Below are 18,444 nucleotides of genomic sequence, written 5' to 3'. Positions count from 1 at the left end.
TAACAGACAAGCTTTCAGATTAAAAAAAAAAAAAAAATGCGACATATCAAGTTTAGGTTCTATAGTATATGTAACACGAACTACATAGTTGGATACTGAAGCAATCAACGCTCGTCCAGCAAATGAAAATTTCGCAAAACTGTCGAACGCGCTGACATTTCGTTGAACGCCCGAATACACGATGCGTCCTGCAACATACATAGGTATACACCAACATACACTGGTATAAAATTGCGATTAATCCGGGTAAGTATTCTTTGTCGGCCGTGACGCGAACATGTACAGAGGTAGGTATACGAACATGGATGAATGTTAGACGTGTGTAGATGTATTTATACGGTCGGTTCGCTTTTACCTTGGAGAACCGATGCGGTGCAATGCGATGCAGTGGTATAAGCAGCGCAAGCAATACGGTGGCTCCTTTTTGTCTCGCGCAATTAGAAAGGGATTTATTTCCATGGTTGAAACTCGCAAGATTTATATGTATATACGTGTACTCTATACATCTACAAGGACGTTCACAGGTGCAATGTAGGTATGTATAAGGATACACATCTTCGAGCGTGGTGAAACGAACGGCGAAAACGCAAGAAATGTCGAGCAAGTTTCGGCGATAAACAAACGAATACGCCGAAGGATTAACGTGAGACAATGCGGCGATGGCGGGGGAGGGTGGATGAAACGGTGAGGGGGGGGGGGGGGGGGGGGAGTGAACCTCGCTTAACAGCGATCGGTTTTTCAACAGCGAGGCCGCGGATGTCTCGCCGCATGCGGTGGAAGCGCACGCGTATTCCTCTCGTCCTTCCGCGGGTGCTTTTAATGAACTCGTTTTGACCCGACGATCATTTGCTCCTGTTTTGATACGGCCAACGTTGGCTAATTAAGGTCACCGTAAAATTGCTCCCTCTGCGAACGAGGAAAAAGAAAAGGAGAAAAAAGAATGAAACGAAATGAAACGAGGTGAAAGTAAACGTAAAACGTTAACCGAAGCGAAGAAGGGAGAAATGGGGCTGAACGTGATGCCGATTTCGAAACGATCCTGTACAAGTATCTGTAACTAAAGACATTTACAGAATGTCAGTGTGAACATTTTTTTTTTTTTTAAACGACAAGAAATTTGCGACCCGCTGCATTTCATGATTCCTGATCTTGTTCCTACGGCGGTTAATTGCAAGTGATCTTCACGCGAGTGAATGAATAATTGACATCGGTTTTTTCGTGCATTATAAAAGCATCGAAATGAGCTTCGTTCGTATCAAAAGAATTGACAATATGCGTTCGTATATTTTGTTTATGAAAATGGTTTTCTTTAGTGTCAATATGTGAGTGGTAAAATTTTTGAAAATAACCGTATCACGTGTAATAGACATTACGCATTTAATTATACATCTAATAATTCGAAGGGCTTATTCAAATATACAGATGTCCATGTGGTGTCTGTATTTTCTGTACCTATATAGGAACAAGTCTGGATAATCTCTGAACGAATGACCGTTCATTCTGTTAGAAGTTGATGCAATTTTATGCAAAAACACGTCTACGCAAAGTTAGGCCTGTAAGTTTTAACAAGTGCATTTAAAGAACCTGCAGAGACAGACGATTGTTTTCATGAGACTATTCAAACGGCAGCCCCGAGACAGCTTAGGAGGCAAAACAAAACAAAAATTGTGAAACAAAAAGAGTAGAAAAAAAAGATTGTAGAAAAACATAAAAATAAATATATTACGAAGAATAAAAAAAAGCGGCGAGGTATATTTTTCAACGTGTATGCAAATGTCCGTGGAAAATTGAGGCGCTCTCAGGAGAATATTAAAGCACCACGACGACCCGTCTAAAAACGATGCCCACGGGTCTCGTCTGCTCTGCTCTTCTCTCTCTCTCTCTCTCTCTCTCTCTTGGCAAGAAGCAAACTTAGAAGCAGTAATCCTCAAACAGTTCATGATCGTTGGACTTGGGTTACAAAAAGCAGGGAAAAGATGAAAGAATTTAATCATCAGGGCCTCGATTCAGCGCTGGTATGAAATTGTCGAAGCTCCGCAGGTGCGGAAAATTTTACAACGATAATTTGACCGATCGAAATTGAAACGTGGTCTCGAGAGGACGAAGCGTGATTTTGACGAGAAATCATTCTATTTCGTCCGTTCTCTGGGGAAGAGTGTGGATTTGAGAGAAAATAAAATAAAATAAAACATAGAGTCGAATGAAAAGGAAAAGAAGCAAAAAAACGTGGCTACCTTCGTGCGTGGCGAACATGTATTCTTCGCTGCCTTCTGTGCACCAGAAGAACGCGCGGATACCTCGAAGGAGAAAACCGCGAACGCCGCGACTATACGCCCCAGGCTGTCAGCGGAGGTTCGCATGCGAGGGAAACACGAACGAAACGGGGAAAAGAAATTCCGAGGTGAGGGAGAAATCGCGGGGACATATAACGGCGGTGTCGTAGGAATTATAATGCTCGATACCGCAAGTCGATGCTGCGTTTGTGATTTGTTGTTAAAATGAACAATCTTTGTTCACCGTTTCCGATGAACCGAAGATCGCCGTGGAGTTTTTCTTTGGTTTTTTCGTTTTTTTTTTTTTTTTTGATGTTTGAGGTTTGTATAAAAAATTGGAAAGATCCACGAGATTTCTTTACTCCGGTTACAAGTAACGTACTTTTCCCGATTACCTACCGACACTCTATAAACGCGTCTATAATTTTTTTTATGGCAATGGAACGCAGAAGAAGCTCCGTTACATATTTTGCGATTGAAAGACAGTTATTGTATTCGGTTTTATGGTGTTTTGATATCAGCAGCGAATGCCAAAATCGTGTTGTATAATATGTAGCAGGATTTTGGATTGTTATATGTAATATTTCAGACAGAAGTAATCGAAAAACTTTTACGGTACATCGGAATATCGAAATGCCGAACACCCTGGTGGAGAGACGAGCCTGTGAACTGTCGAGAAACTCCCCGGAATTCTCAGACCTGAAGTTCCAAAGAGTCTGAGATCGTCATCTGAAAAATGCCCCTTAAGGTTTCGCATGTGTCGGACGACTCGAGCCTCTAGCCGAGCGGATATTTCGCATACTGTAATGGCTTACCGCGAAATCTCCAGAACTCCACATATTATAGTTCGTGTCTGTTCGAGGGGCCATTCGCTTGGAAATCAAACGAATGATTCCACCTCGTTGACATTGGTTTCGAGTGATTTGTATCGATTTATACCTTATCATTTTCTATGGTTTCCATACGTTTTGGGCGAATTTCAGTTGTTTCCAGATTGGATAGAAACAGAACGCCGTGAAATGTTCGGAAATGAATGGAAATCACTGGATGACTGTTGATCAACGAAAGTACACGATAAGATAGAAGTTGATAGAACGTTGATGGATTGAATCCATTTGATGTTTATCATCGTGATCGTAATTTCCAACGCTCGTCGGGCGCTTTTTTCACCGCTATCATGTGATGTGAAATGAATTGCGATGGTTTTTAATAACGTTAGATATTTTTAATTGTTCCTTGTTATTTCAAAGAATGTTTCAGTCAATCGAAGTTCCTTTGATTTACGATTTGATTTTCAACTGTTAGATTCGTGATCTCTCGGCAATAGGATTACCGCAGCCGATGGGTAGGGGGTAAAAAATTATATTGATCGATTGATAGAAGGACCGGAATATCGAAATTTCATAGACGCGAAAATCTTATTGATAAATTTAAAAATGTAGAAAGTCCAAGTATAAAAAATCGTAAATTTATAGAAAGCCGAAATATAGAATGACAAAATATAGAAAGGTCAAAACGTAGAACGGCATCATTGAGAATCTCTATACGATTCTATATTATCGAAAGGAATTCTGACGGTTCTACAGTTCTGTATTCAATGTTCTGGTCTTTCTGTTCTCTTGCTTTTTCATACTTTTACTTTGAATACACAATAAAAGAATGATTGAAACTTGACCCTTGGCTTCCACATCTCTCTGGAATCACACTGCTGTCACACTGGGATCAGACTGACCCTGAACTTATCAAATTAAAAATGATATTTAATTATGAATAAAAAACAAAAAACATAACTCACGCATTAATGAAAATGCAGAAAACAAAATTGAATTAGTAATTTTCACACGTTCGTTTTACGATTGGAGCACGATTCTAATGCTTCCTTATTCATTATCACGACTATTTTAACAACTATGCTCTTATAAACCTAAAAGGGAAGGCAGCATCGTTCAAGAAAGCGAAGCCATACTAGGTCCAATTTTTACGTCGCAACATTATTATAGATCGAAAAATCGATGCAAGTGATGTTCATCGGTTTATTTCTTAAATTTGCGATTTTTGCAACACTGGCTCCGATATTCTTTCCGTCCATTCGTTCGCATCGTGTGTCACCCAGCCGACGGATTGTTTAGGAAATTTAATACGTTATTATTGACCGAGCCGCGAGCGATCGTGTCACGATCTCTTGTGCCATCTACGTAAACTTCTCGGAGCCGTGCTCGGAACTATTTTTAGCCTAACATGACATATATACAGTGCAAGCGTATGTCATATATATCTAGTCTTGAGAAGAACGAAAATTCTTCGTCAAACTGACGATTTCGGCAATGTTGGAAATCTTGCAAGTCGTGTATTTCGGCTCTCCGTGCACGGATCGCGTTGGTACAGAGCTTGATCGAAAGCTCTAAAGATCTATAAACGTACGAAACTTGTCAAATGTTGATTTTCATCGCGAGCAGAGAACGCTTCTCATCGCGGCAATAAACAATGCGTTCGATCGCGCGCGTTCGCGTTTTTTTTGTTTTTTTTTTCTTTATATCCATAACGTCGCCCTCCAATTTTTTGATCTTTCTATATTTTTACCCCCACCCCAGTCGATCGGTGAAAACCGTGCGATGTGGTTGTTTCTATCGGGCAGAAAAATACGTAAAAAAATATTTCCAACTTCAACACGCGCCTCTTTCTGTTTCAGGTGAAGATCTGGTTCCAAAACAGGCGGAGTAAATATAAAAAGATGATGAAGGCAGCGCAGCAGGGAGGCGGCGGAGGCGGAGGTCAGCATGGAAGCCTCCTCGCCGGAGGAACTGCGCTCCCGGGTGGTCCTTCGCCCCAGCCGGGACAGCCAGGAGGTTTGATGCAAGGAGGTAAGAAAGCACGGACTTTATATACCTGCGGATGCAGACGAGGCCACTCGATGCGTATCACGGCTACCTATCGATCGCCACTTGTTGACACACCTCGAGAATATGTAGAAGAATCTCAAAACGACTCTCAGGTCTATTTAACAACAAGAGGACACGGTTCGGTGTACAAATAATAATAAGATGGTTGCTATTTTTTAAATATTTCTGGTATTTTTCTTTTCTTCGTTTTTCTTTCGAACTCATTCACCTTTACAATTTTTTACATACAGATCTAAATATTTATCCCATAGATCGTTGAAGAATTTTCATCGATAACTCTTCGTCTCTAATATTGTCCGTAGGATTATTTAGCCGTACGTTAAAACGAAGCGTAAAGCCCGGCCATGTCCGTGGTTGAAAAATGTCAAAAGCCTCGTTGGCGACAATTTCGTTGTCTAAAGTTTCTCAACATTTCCCTTTGCAAATAGCTGTAAATTAAGACTGTGCAAAAACAATATACGAAGAAACTCTCGGTCAATTCGTAAATTCGTTCGGTAGACTCTGACGTGCTGAAGTGTTTTCGAAGTAGCTTTCGCAATATTTATTTCGCGATATTACCGCATAATTTACAAATTTCTACGTTTTTACATTGAACATCTCCGCACACTTCAATATCACTAAAACTCGGTCTTATTCATCCAATATCCATCTGTATTTGCAAATAAATTTCTTTAAATCGCGAAATTTATACGTAGATTTTCTGTGTCACGGTTTTGTGTAAATTATTGTATATTCGTTCTATTTCAGTTGAAATTCATGATTTCGTGGAAAATGTCTTTTTGTTCTATTTTGTTCGCCCGCAGCGAAAAATTCGCCGATTATCTTTGAAGGGTCTCAAGTTACAGACTTTTCGAATCGAAACGACAATTTTCTACGAGAAACTCGAAGCCAAACTTCTCGTCAGGGCTAATCCGACATTTCGGCAAGCCCTGCTTAGCCACCGCGAGCCTGCAAAGAAGAAGGGCGAGTATTGAGCGAACATTAAAGGTCGTCGATATTTCAGGTGGAGGAAGTTCCGTGTCCGGAAGTCCGACGACGGGGTACCTCGGAGGAATGGGGGGCGGCGGGGGCGGGCACACCCCCGGAAGTTCCAGTCCTGGTAGCGAAATGTCGCCCCAGCACAACGAGAGCCCGCCGGCGCCCGTCTGGCCCGGGGAGATGAAGCATCACCCCCACCCCCACGGGCCGCCCCACACCCACCACCACCCCCACACGCCAGGACACCATCCGCCCCCGCCGCCGCCGCCGCCCCACCACGCCGGCTACATGCCGCAGTATTCTTGGTACCAGGCGGACCCGAATCCAGGACTACTGACGTGAGTTTTGCAAAATCCAAGTTTCACTTTTCGTTGCATTTCGCGTTGCGTCTTGAGTCGGAATGCTATTTTATTTATGTGCCGAGAGAGACGTCTAGTTGCGATTACTGTGCGGTAATTAACTATTTTTCTCGGTATTGGTAGAAAATTTGGTTTTTTTTTTTTTTTAGCTCTAATAAACAAAATCGAATTCACGTGTTACACTGAGAAAAATTTCAACCGTTACAGTAACTAGAAAAATTCAGTAGGACAGGTATCGTTGAAGAAACCGTTTGAATATTGTTGGGATTACGAAAAACGAGGTACGCGTAAACATTTTGCGCTATTGTCGATCCTTTTTTGGTAATCGCAACGTATAATCATTTTGTGAGGTTTACCGTAATTTTTCAGTTAAACAAAGCTTTAACGTCAATTTATCGTTGCACAAGCATTAAATTTTCGCGACAGTTGCAAGAAAATATAGTAACAGTGATCGTAATGAGAAAGAATAGTAACGGATACTAGACTTGCTGGTAACAGATAGAAAACTAATTTTCATTTTCTACCTAGAACTATATTTTTATATTGTGGTAAAAAATGAAAATAGTCAAGGACTGAGCGGTAACCGGAACTAAAAATTTCTCTCGATGTGTTAAAGCATTATTTAACTGGGAAATATCTTACGTAATTGGTAAAGTAAAGAAACATCTTTGATTCAGCGACAATCAAAATATGCAGTACAGTCACGTGTAAACGTAATCACAATGAATAGTCACTTGTGCCGCATTATCTTGTAATATCATCAATGTATAAACCCATTAATGCAACGATACCCAATCTACTGGTATTTTTTTTTTCAATGCTTTATAATTTTTATATCAATGTTTTTTCTGCTTATTTGATTGCAGGGTCTGGCCAGCGGTTTAACGAAAAGGTCCACCTGCCGCAAGCTACCTTCGAATTGATAATGCGCTGCCGCAGATCTGAAACGCCTGAAACTAACTCGTCTGCTCTTCGTCGATGGAGAAAATGAATTTTGAGGACACTGAACAGGGTTGAAGAATCGTTATACGGCCGTTCTATAAGTGGTGCTGTGCTATATTATGTGCGTGTGACGTAACGAATGCTTTTATGTATATTATCAAAAACGTAAGAGAAAAATACGAAAGGAACATGTAACAAATGATGAGAAACTAACGAAGAAATCGCTGCTACACGGCAAACGTTGAAACTAAGAGTTAATTCATAATAACCGGTATATAATAATAATTATTATTATTGATACTGCTATTGTAAAAAATATAAGTGTAATTTTTGGTGAAATTAGTGTTTAGTGGAAGGTATTTGTATTTTCTTTTTTTTTTTTTCCCCCTTTGGTTTTCTTCTTTTCTTCGTATAAATTTAGTTCCCCCCGGGGGGGAATAAGGAAAGAAGTGAAGAACTCCTGTAATAACGTAAAGAAAGAACTCGAAAGAAATCTCGACGAGGGTTATAATCGAACGATATTTTGTAAACGTCGTCAAATATGTACCCTAAATCATTCAAGAAAACCGGTGATATTTTTTATTTATTGTGCCGTTTGTGTCGATGTGCCCAGAATAAACTTAAAAAAACAAAAAAATTGCACGAACCAGTTCAAGAAATAAAAAAAAGAAAAATAATAATAATAAATAAATAATTAAATAAAATGATAATAAAGAAGAAACCTATAACAAAAACGAACAATATAATACGATCGAACCAGTGAAATCAAGAAGAATCAACGTGGTTTTATATCGCAGAAAGGATATTTAATATCAGTGGTAAAAAATGAATTTGTCTTCTAATAACGAAAAAACATGAAGTGCAGCTTCGATAGTTTGTACATTGCGAGAATCTTGTAAAATATCATAGATATTCGTGTACGTGTAACGTAAGTAGCTATAATTCATTCCTCGCGTCATGCAAACCAAATCAGTTACACGGTTTAAATTATTCCTGATTTCAATTTTGCGAAAAAGAAAGATAAGCATTAGAGGAAAGGAGAGAAAAAGAACAAACGACCAACTTTTAGAAACGATCGAAGTATACCTTAATCGTTATTCAAAAAGATCGATTTGCTCCGTATACGCGAATAGGAATCTCGATGCATGCCTGCAATAATAAAGTGAAAAAACAAAGCGTGAATCAACAGCACAAAAAATTTATCATCATTGCAGAGATTCCATAATATAGCACGCTTACTCAGAAACGGTATAATCGTTAGAAAATTTGGGTTTATTATTCTCCTTCTTCCTCTGTTTTATTCTTGCCCGAAAAGCCCGAATAAGGTGGGAGAAAAATTTAACGATAGAATCGAAAGAAAATAGCGTGGAACAAAATTGTAAGAAAATGTGTAAAAAAATTTACTCGGGATAGTTAAAATCCGACGCACGTGCGATATCTCGGCGACACAAGTAATTCACCAGTATTACATGCTAAATTATGAAAGAAAATGGCGTCGCGGTTGATCGCTGCCTAGAAACTTTGCTGCATGGTGCACGACACGCAAACAGAAAAATTTAGTTCCATTTGTTTTCCGTATTTCCTGTAATATAAAAATGTTTTCGTGCCGCGGTTGAATAATCTCGAGAGAAAATCGCTGCACGATTGTTGTTATTTAATATATATATATATATATACATATATATACACATATATATGTATATGTATGTCTTTTTTTTTTCTTCTTTTTACAATTTCTTCTCGTTTTATTTCCCCGCGAGTCTTCGAGTATACGCCGTTGAGGTTATGCATACACGAGGAGATTTTAGCGAGCGAAACGAGGCAATTATAACGAGAGAAGACAGCCGTCCGTCTCCTTTTCGGATGACGCAACAAAGCTGCCCTCCTCCGAAAAGGAGACGAGAATATCCCCGGACCGTAATTATAATCGTAATCAGAATAACCATAACCATAACCATAACCATAATAATAATCGCGGTGCTGGCTGGTTACCCCGCATCCCGACGCTGAAACGCACGCACTGCAGTCTACCTGCCTTATGCCTATACATATTACATACACACTACCTACAACTAAGAAACGCATCAAGTCAGGTTTCATTAAGCCCGCAAAAACGGTAGCCCTGAGCACCGCGCTGATTCAGCCTCCGCTCTAAGATCTGTGACATTCTCGGTACGCTTTCATTTAAACGATATTACGGATTCGATGGCGTTGTTATACGACGATTACAGGGTGTAACGATTACGATTACGAGTGTTGCACATCCGACATTTTCACTGGCGAAATATTCACCTTGGCAAAAAGATAGCGAAAGCTCTTTCGATGTTTTCAACCCAGTTCAGTTTTTCATGCAGTCCTTTGACGGTTGAATATAGAAACTAGAAGTAATGTCTCGTGCCAACCAGTTTATCACTCCGTTCAATCACGATACACAGATTGTAATTTATTTTCGTAATCAGGGCTGGTTTTGATTCGAAAGTTGATGAGCAAGGTTTCATTCATCGACTATTCGTATATATACGCTTCAGAAAAATCATGGCCTGATTGCCTGACACTAATTTTCATAGTCAATGGTCAAAAAGAAGAGAGCACTATAGTCAGTCAGTCGGTAAAACTCGTTACCGGATTTCAAAATGATTTACAAATGAAATAGAAAGACGATCTGTGCAGTCTTTGCAACAGTTTTGTTCATAATGACCGTGTAAAAGTTTACAGAAAATTTACGGAGGTTGATGATTTTTTCAAAAGTACCGTAAGAGCTGTTTAAATTATGTGCTTGACAGTTTTATTTATATTGTGTTTAGCTTTCGATCGTTTGAATTTTTGTTTGTATTAGTTCCTTAATTCCAAATCTCCATTGCAACAAACGTGTTTTCAATCTCCGTTTCAATCGTAATCGAAATTTGAACGACGTCTAAATGAGAACTCGTCATTGCCATGTGTATAAAGTCATTGTACATTAGTACAGAGATTCGTACAAAAACCAGTCGGTACTACAATATACCTCCTGTTGGATAATAATCGTATGATTGTAAAAATGAGTAACCAAAGTCATAAAAAGTTGAATAATATTCGTTTGTAAAGGCACACGTTGACCATATCTGTCTGACACCTACCATACACATTATTACAGGTAGAGTTGAAAAGAAAGCAGAATCGGAAGGAAAAAAGTAAAATAAAATAAAATAATAGAATCCTACTAAAAAAAACTATCCGTTTCCTCTATTACACGTGATGACCGACATAAAACGAGGCGGGAACAGCCTTGCGTCGGTGTCAAAAGTGAAGTCGATAAAGAGAAGAAAAAAACACACACGGTAGACGGCACAAGTACGCACTCACTAACATTTTCACGCGACACGACACAACAGTGATTGCACAACAAGCGGGGATTGTGATGCGCGAACGCGGGAGTGTTTCGCGCCGTTTTGTTTTTGTTTAACTCGGCTGCGTGTATAATCGGCTACAACCGCGACGGCGGCCATTTCGAGCTGCTTTGCCTGGCGGCCATCTTGCGTTGCGCAACTGCCAGATTATAAAGGCCGGTGTGCGACACGTCGAAGCGAACCGAAAGAAGGAAAACTAGAGAACAGGGAATGACGGGAGTTGGAACAAAATCGCAAAAAGCGGTTACAACCGAATGGCGGAAATGTTCGGATACCCGGGTGAATTTGTTTTCAACATAATTTTTCATCTTTTGGATAATTTTTCCTCTATCACATGTTCACATTTTGCTGTCGTCGTCATCTTCGTAGTTTCTCACCAAATTAGAGTGTAAAGTAGTTGATTCCAGTTTAGGTGAAACGCCCGATCGAATGAATTGGAATTACCAACATTTGAGCCACTCGAGGGCTCCGCGAAGGGTCGAGTGACATGTGTTGAAGGCGTTACGCCCGCACACAAGTTCGATTTGTTTTTACGAGTCTAAATGAAAGCTGACAAGTACACGAACACGCATTATGTATACAGAATTACAGTACGTACAATACGTCGCACAATAATCAATTTTGCGTGAAGTTTTTGGGACTGGTTAATTCCGTCTTTGTTACAAAGTTATTCCGCAGTACAAAAAAAGGGCTAGGGAATCGTACGTGCCGACTTCAGACGTTCTTTGAACTAAAGAAAATTCAAACAAACAAATTTGTCACATCTCCGAATTCCATACATATTTACCGAACACCGTGCGAATTCTAATGTTCTAATTTTTCTATAATGTACAAAAATGATGTGTGTATGTATATATATATATATCATAGATATAAATATAGATATACATAGAGAGTATACATATGATTAAATATGTCTTATGTATAGGAAGAGAGAATTAAATGGACGTCATTTATTAGGTGTTTGGTTTGGTGCAATAAAATTAAAATGTATACACCTAGTTTATTGGTCGAATATATAGAAGTCGTTGTATAAGTTCCTAAATTGCTGGGTTAAAGAGAAAACAGTGAAAAAAAAAAAAAAAGAAAACTAAGTTAAAATCGCCAAAAAGATGTGTACAACATAGCTTGCGAAACCTAGAAACGATCTCGCATGTACCTACCTATAATATGTATTACGTCGCACCGCGATGGCACAAGACGAATTTTAAAGATATTGAAATTATTTTTACCCATTGTACCTATTCGAAATTCATGTAACATGTTACAATAAATAACGAATGAAGGATGTGGCGAATCGCGGAAAACACGTCGCTCTGTCTGAATGTAAAGAAAGAGGCACACTGAGTAGCAAAATAAATGAATACGATAATACAAAAAGCAACCAAAAGCTGCAGAACAAGATGAAAATAAATACCATACAAAAGAAATTCGCAAAACGCGTACATTTATGAGTCCGTAGAATTTACTAGTGTTACTAGTCTCGGTGCAAACGCGATTATAATAATATAATTGTAGAAGTTTATTGGCCGGCGAAAATATGTCGGAGAGCGAAGAGAGGGAGAAAAACAGCAGAAAACAAGGGAAAAAAAATTAATATACATGTAAATATATATGTTATGTTGCATCGGGACCCTTTAGTTTGTAAGATACATGGATCTGTGTAAAATATAATATTGTGATAAGAGTGTAAAAAAAATATCATAACAATATTAAATAATAATAATAATTGAAAACATAAAAATCGTCTGTATACCTATTACGATTTTAGTACGAATAATAGATTATAAATATTATAAAATTTAAAATACCTTAATTATGATTACTATTGTATAAAATATGAAATAATAAGTAATTAATTCAATTTAAACCTTATCCTGTTACGTCGTACGTCATTCGAAGCCCAACCCAATTCCAAAAGCACAGTTGAAATTGTCAGTATTTTCGACTATTTGCCGCCCGAGTCTTGGTCTAGGCGCTTGATAGACGTTCCAATATTGAAGTGAAGAATTTTTCATATTCTTTATCCGGTAACGAGTGACACGAACGACAATTAATGACACAAGTACGTTAATCTACATGTACTCGCTAGTCACCGTGAAATACGATACGGAGATATAAATTTGCAGGTAGGTGTGTTATTATAATCTTAATGACGGGGAGCCGAGCGGAGTAAAATATAAGTCGAGCGAGTATGCCTATTTACAATTTGTGTCTTGAGTTCATGCTGAACAGCAAACCAACAACGCGTAGCCTCCCCACTTACGTAAAGATTACGTCGACAACTCCTGACTTGGTTTCCTGGTGTTTGTTGTTCTTTATTTCTAATAGCGGTGAATACCACACCGCTGCCGCGTTTCTGAACCCCGGAACGTGCCCTACCTTTACGGCGAAGCCGCGTATTCCGTCAGCACGTCTCGTTTCAATCAAGGAACCAAGCGGCGGAAAGGCAAGGATGGGCAAAAGGACACGCGCGGAGACGTGATCCTGATCACTTTGACCACTCCTTTCCCGTGACTCGCTTGTTGCCCGTCGAAGGAATCCGAGGTTGCACAAAATGTCCGGAATTCTCGTCTCGAAGGAACATAGATTTGCAATTAGTCATATTACTGCAATTATCTTTCGAGACACTCCATTTCGCAGCAAAGGCAGCGGAATCGGTGATTGAACGAAGCTCCAGGATCGCTCGAACTCGCTTTAGCTAGTCGACCATCAGCGACTGACGACAGTGTATTACTTGAATAAAAGAATTACCATTTTTCTTCAGACTTGTACAACAGAATTCTTTTTCCACAAAGTTGCTCCAACGAGGTGCAATATTTTTCTACCAAAAGTGAACTGTTTTTACCGAAACCTGTGTTCAGACTTCAGACGTTCCGTTTCTAAAGCATTTCAAGTGATTTCCAACTTGTATTAAAGTCCTCGAATAGCGGTGCCCGGACGGTTTGCTCTTTATTATTTTTTATTTGGCTAGTTGAGGTTAAACCAGAAATACGTTATCACCAATGTCTTATTAACAGTGGTGTAAAGCGGCTGTGTTTACTTCTTCCCTCCTTATGTAGTTTGGAAGCCCTTGAAGAATGTGTTTGAATAGCCGTATTATTATTACTATACCTAGCGACTGTTTTGTTGCGGAGAAAAAAAGATGAGACGCAAACTCAAACCGGCGTCACAAAGAAGACCGTAGGTATTCGAAAACGCTACTAATTCAAACAATCCTCTGTAACGTGCATAGGGAAAAGGAAGGAGGAGGAGGAGGAGCGGCGTGTATAGTAAACGCGGGAAAGAGAATAACCGGCCACAATAGAAACACACAAACGGCTCGGTGAAAACCCGAGGAAGTAGGAGAGACTCCGTCTTCCCCCAGATGACCTCTTCTCCTGGATAAAGGGAATATAGACAATGTGGCGGTCTTGCGTACCGCGAGACGCAACCTGATCCTCGTCCTTCTGGTATTGAGTCTGCTCTCCGAGTGCGGCTGCATGTCGCATTCTCGTCAATGAATTCGGATGCGGTAGAATTGGGTGGATTTCGTGTTTCGAGAAAGAGTTTTCCAGCCCCCGGGCTCAGATCGCGTTTAGATTTCGATCGTTGCGTGCGAAGGGACCGGGAAAAGAATGCGTCGCGATAGCACGAACGACGGTGAAAAGCTAGAGGGACGGACCACCTGGTTTTGGTAGTTGAATTCGACTTGTGATATAACCGATATCAAGCAGTGTACGATCATTTCACCGCGGGATTGACGAGGCAAAGTAGAGGCGAGGCATTTTCCAATGGATGTTAATTGCTCGGAGATAGTTGGAGGGCACTTTTTCCAAGCTCGTAACCCTCGACTGGCTGGAACTGGAAACTTGGCGAATCGGACTCGTTAAATTTCTCGTCAGCACGCGAAATAATGGGGGGATTTTCGTGACAAACTGCGACGAGAGGCTCGCAGGCTTGACTAACCTAAGCGTACGTCGAGTAGGTGCTCTCCCTATCCGTCTCTTCCTCTCTCCTCGTCTTCAACACTCGACGAATGGACTCTCTCCGTCTTCTTCTTACCAGTCAGACCCTCACAACGCCATATGGCAATAAATGTTTCCTCGCAACGACTCACGAAGACTTTATATTGAGCACTTCCTTCTCCTCCCACTCATTTGTTTATTCGATATCGCCTTCACTTGTCTTCTCTAACCCGTTTCGCCCCCCTAATCCCATCCATCCATCCGACCAGACCCCGTATAAACGAGAGTCATTTACCCTCTGTAAATCAGGCACTCGCCTCGAATGACAGTTTAACATCGACCGTCGCCGAAACGTCCAACAAATCCAATGTGGGTCAGATGCTAATTGTTTAAACTATAACAAAGTTAGGACGCTCGTTGGCATTTCTGCCGTTTGGCGAATTCAACTGATAAAAGGGTCGGCCTGCAGCCGTTGATCGATTACCGCGATGGCACGTTTCGGTTCACGTCAAACTGTACAAGTCGTAGCCACTCGTTTCAGTCTATACCACAATTTTCCCTCTGTACCTGAGGTGCATGCGAATTTCGCGGTCAAAAGCGCCCCGTACCTTTCCTAAACGGAACATCGAGCCCTCGGGTCGACACAGTTGTTCAGCGACGAAGAAAACACTCGTTCAAATACCTGCTGCCGCAGCCCACCTGTCTTCACCTGCACCTCTCATAAAAAATGATCATTCAGTTTCAACTCGGGCTGGCGAGTTTGAGGCTTCGCGTATATATGCTCGAACGATTAATTCGGTCAGCATCGATCTTGTGTTTCTCTCATTTTCATCCAATTACAAAATTTACTCACGAATTTCTTTATCCTTACTCCTTTTCCCATCCTTATACGTCGAGGTGTACCCGTGTACGGGAAAATGACATTAAACGACAGGTAAGTGTAAATTGACTCCTTGTTTTCCGCATTGTCACGTAGTTCAAATATTTATTTTTCGGATTTCGGCAAGTCAATCTGTCATGTTCATGCACCTCGACAGATATTCAATATATTTGGAATTTCAGTCAGCGCTTCGTGACCCGGTATTCGGATGTCGATATCTCGGGAGCGATCATTGACGCAAAAACGATTGTCCCGGCAAATCGAGATATCCCGGTGAAAATTGGAAAAAAAAAAGAAAAAATTTAGATACCGATAGACGTTAGCCGCACAGGTATATAGGTAGAATAATACATGAGGGAATGGAAGACGGCCAAGGTTGAAGGTGAAAGTTTAGGGCGAGGGTGCTGGATGAGGGGTTCGTGGGTGGACGGGGATGGCGAATGCTGCAGCGAGGGAGCCAATTTGCGATTCTACGTAACGCTAAGGGCGTGGCGGTCGTCGGGTAGTCGGGCATAGCCGGGGTGGCGGACGAAGCGCCCCAAAAAGGGTGGCTCGTTTGCGCCACATTGTCGGCGACCTCGGCGCGACCCTCCTGCGACCCTGGACACCCAGCCACCAACGGCAATAATCCCGTGTAATGCTGTTACGTGGATTAACTACTCCGCGATCTTCGCGTCTCCCAACCATCAACAGCCATCGTCGTCTATTTCTTTTCTGCTACGAACTCTTCCCAAACCACTATCCCGCTATCGGATCATCGTATCTGGGAAAACCTTCGAAACTACATGCTTCAAGAACGTCACGGAGTACAAAAAGCACTCATGGTTGAACCGAATGATCGGTTAACCGGTATTTACTTGCTCCAAGTTTCTCCGATTCGATCCTTCATATCAGCACAGAACTCTCAAGACACCACGGACATTGTAGCGTGGTTCAGACGTGGTATAAGAGTATTAAACCTCTTCGTCAGAGTTCAACGGGGATGGAAAATAGGTCGCAAAGGTCGCAAAAAATGTCCGTACCGATACGAAGGCGAGGGAAAAAGCTGCAGCGAGTGCCTGCAGGGTGTGGCGGAAAGAGGAATACGTCGATCTAGGGGTGAAATTTACGAGACGACTGTACTAGGTAAAGGTGTTCGAAAGAGGTCGTTCCCCGGAGGAAGGCCCCACGTGTCGTCTGGCCACGTGTCTCCGGCTGCACCCCGGAATTCTGAGTTCTCCTGATCGGGGCGTGGCAGGGCTCTGTGCACACACGCGTTCTCCTTCACCCTTTGTGCCTAATCGCAAACCTAAAAAAATTGGGCCCCACCTGGAGCGGCGCAAGTTTCACCCCAAGTTTTTGGCTCATGGACTGAAGCGAGACGCAAGGGAACAACGCTTTGTAGAGCCGAAGAATTTGCATAAGATTTGAACACGAAATAAAGAGTTCCTAATCGAGATTTTGTTCATTTCATTCGTTCCAGTTGAATCAACTGGACAACTTTTACTGTAGATACCGATTTTCGAAATGTGCTCAAAGATGAGAACGTGGACAAAGAAGCAACTCGACGAAGCTCAAAGAGTAGAGCATAATAATTTTTTCCCACTCATTGCGTCTACAACCTCACTGTGATGCACGAATCCAAGATTTAGAGTAATTGAGAATTTATATTACGAAGTATGCGATAGCAACAACTTTCAAAACTGTCATCACATAATTTCTCAAAGACTATCTCTGTAACAGAGTTTCGGATTAAACTTGCCATGAGTTTCATCACTTCAAACATGTACCTCCAAATCATTCCAAGTCTTTGTTGCACAGGTAAAATGAGGCGATATATCCCGCTGTCCAATTCCAGGTGGTAGAAATAATGCATTTTCATATCTAGTCGTATCATCCAAGCAATGGCGGGTCAGACTTCCAGATTCGGAAGTGTCAGGGCTGCGTCCATATGGCGCGGGAGAAAATATGGCATTTTACTTCGTCCGGATCGAGTGTAAGCGATTAATTATAATGGAAGTAAGTAGGTGTCCTCCCATTAGAAGTGCCGGATCGTTGTGCAAAAGTTGAAAGGTTAACGACCGTTTCCATGCTGTGGTTCACGATGGCTGAACGTCTGCAGTTTTTTACTGTCGATGCGTGACTCTCTTGTTCATGCAGCATGTGCATACCTTAGATGTTGTATGTGCGCTATGGCTACAGCCCCAACTAGACGCAGAGGCTTTCGTGCGTGTTACAAAGAATAATAACACGATGCGTGTCCTGAAACTTCGCGAGGTGAAAGATTTTTCCTTCAACGATTCAGGAAAAGATACGTAGGCAGTGAAGTTTCCTGCGTTGCTTCGATGACTGGTAAAGGAATTGTCCGTTTGCCTAAAATTCTTGTGCTTGTACGTACGTGACGTCTCACATGTGTGGAAGTGGATGAAAATCGAAGGATAAATGCAGCATGTGAGACATGTATGGCACAAAGTAGTAATCATTGATATCAGGGAGAAGACGGAGGAGGCCGTGGCTGTAATTCATTCTCTGCTGCAGCCATGCGACTAAAGGGATAAGGAGTAAAAATAGAGCGAAAAAAAGCACGAAATAACGAATCCATGGTACCGTCAATTCGACAAAATTATAGATGAACAGCTCGAGATGTGGGACTAGACAGTGTGGGGCACGAAAAATGTATCGCGCTTCGCTATCCGTACACATTTACTTACCATAAATAATAATACTTGTATCTACTCGTTGTCTCATTTGCGTAGGTATACGTTATACACATATAATTGTGCGGATGAAATATGTAACA

At 41.1% G+C, this 18,444-nt stretch overlaps 1 protein-coding gene across 2 annotated transcripts in view; it reads left to right on the top strand.

The window, feature by feature from the left end:
* Positions 1 to 11,964, top strand: part of LOC107221417 (homeotic protein distal-less) — a 57,059-nt gene extending 45,095 nt beyond the window's left edge. For both annotated transcript variants that reach the window (XM_015660402.2, XM_046736587.1), the window contains exons 3-5: positions 4,963 to 5,134; positions 6,177 to 6,489; positions 7,377 to 11,964. In XM_015660402.2, the coding sequence (XP_015515888.2) occupies positions 4,963 to 5,134; positions 6,177 to 6,489; positions 7,377 to 7,395 (504 nt within the window). In that variant the 3' untranslated portion in view covers positions 7,396 to 11,964. The remainder of the gene's footprint in view (positions 1 to 4,962; positions 5,135 to 6,176; positions 6,490 to 7,376) is intronic.
* The last annotated feature ends 6,480 nt before the right edge of the window (positions 11,965 to 18,444 follow it).

This window comes from Neodiprion lecontei, chromosome 4 (assembly GCF_021901455.1).
Source record: "Neodiprion lecontei isolate iyNeoLeco1 chromosome 4, iyNeoLeco1.1, whole genome shotgun sequence".
Classification (NCBI taxonomy): Eukaryota; Metazoa; Arthropoda; class Insecta; order Hymenoptera; family Diprionidae; genus Neodiprion; species Neodiprion lecontei.
The sequence above is the reverse complement of the archived record's forward strand: the minus strand, read 5'-3'. Positions and strand labels throughout refer to the sequence as shown.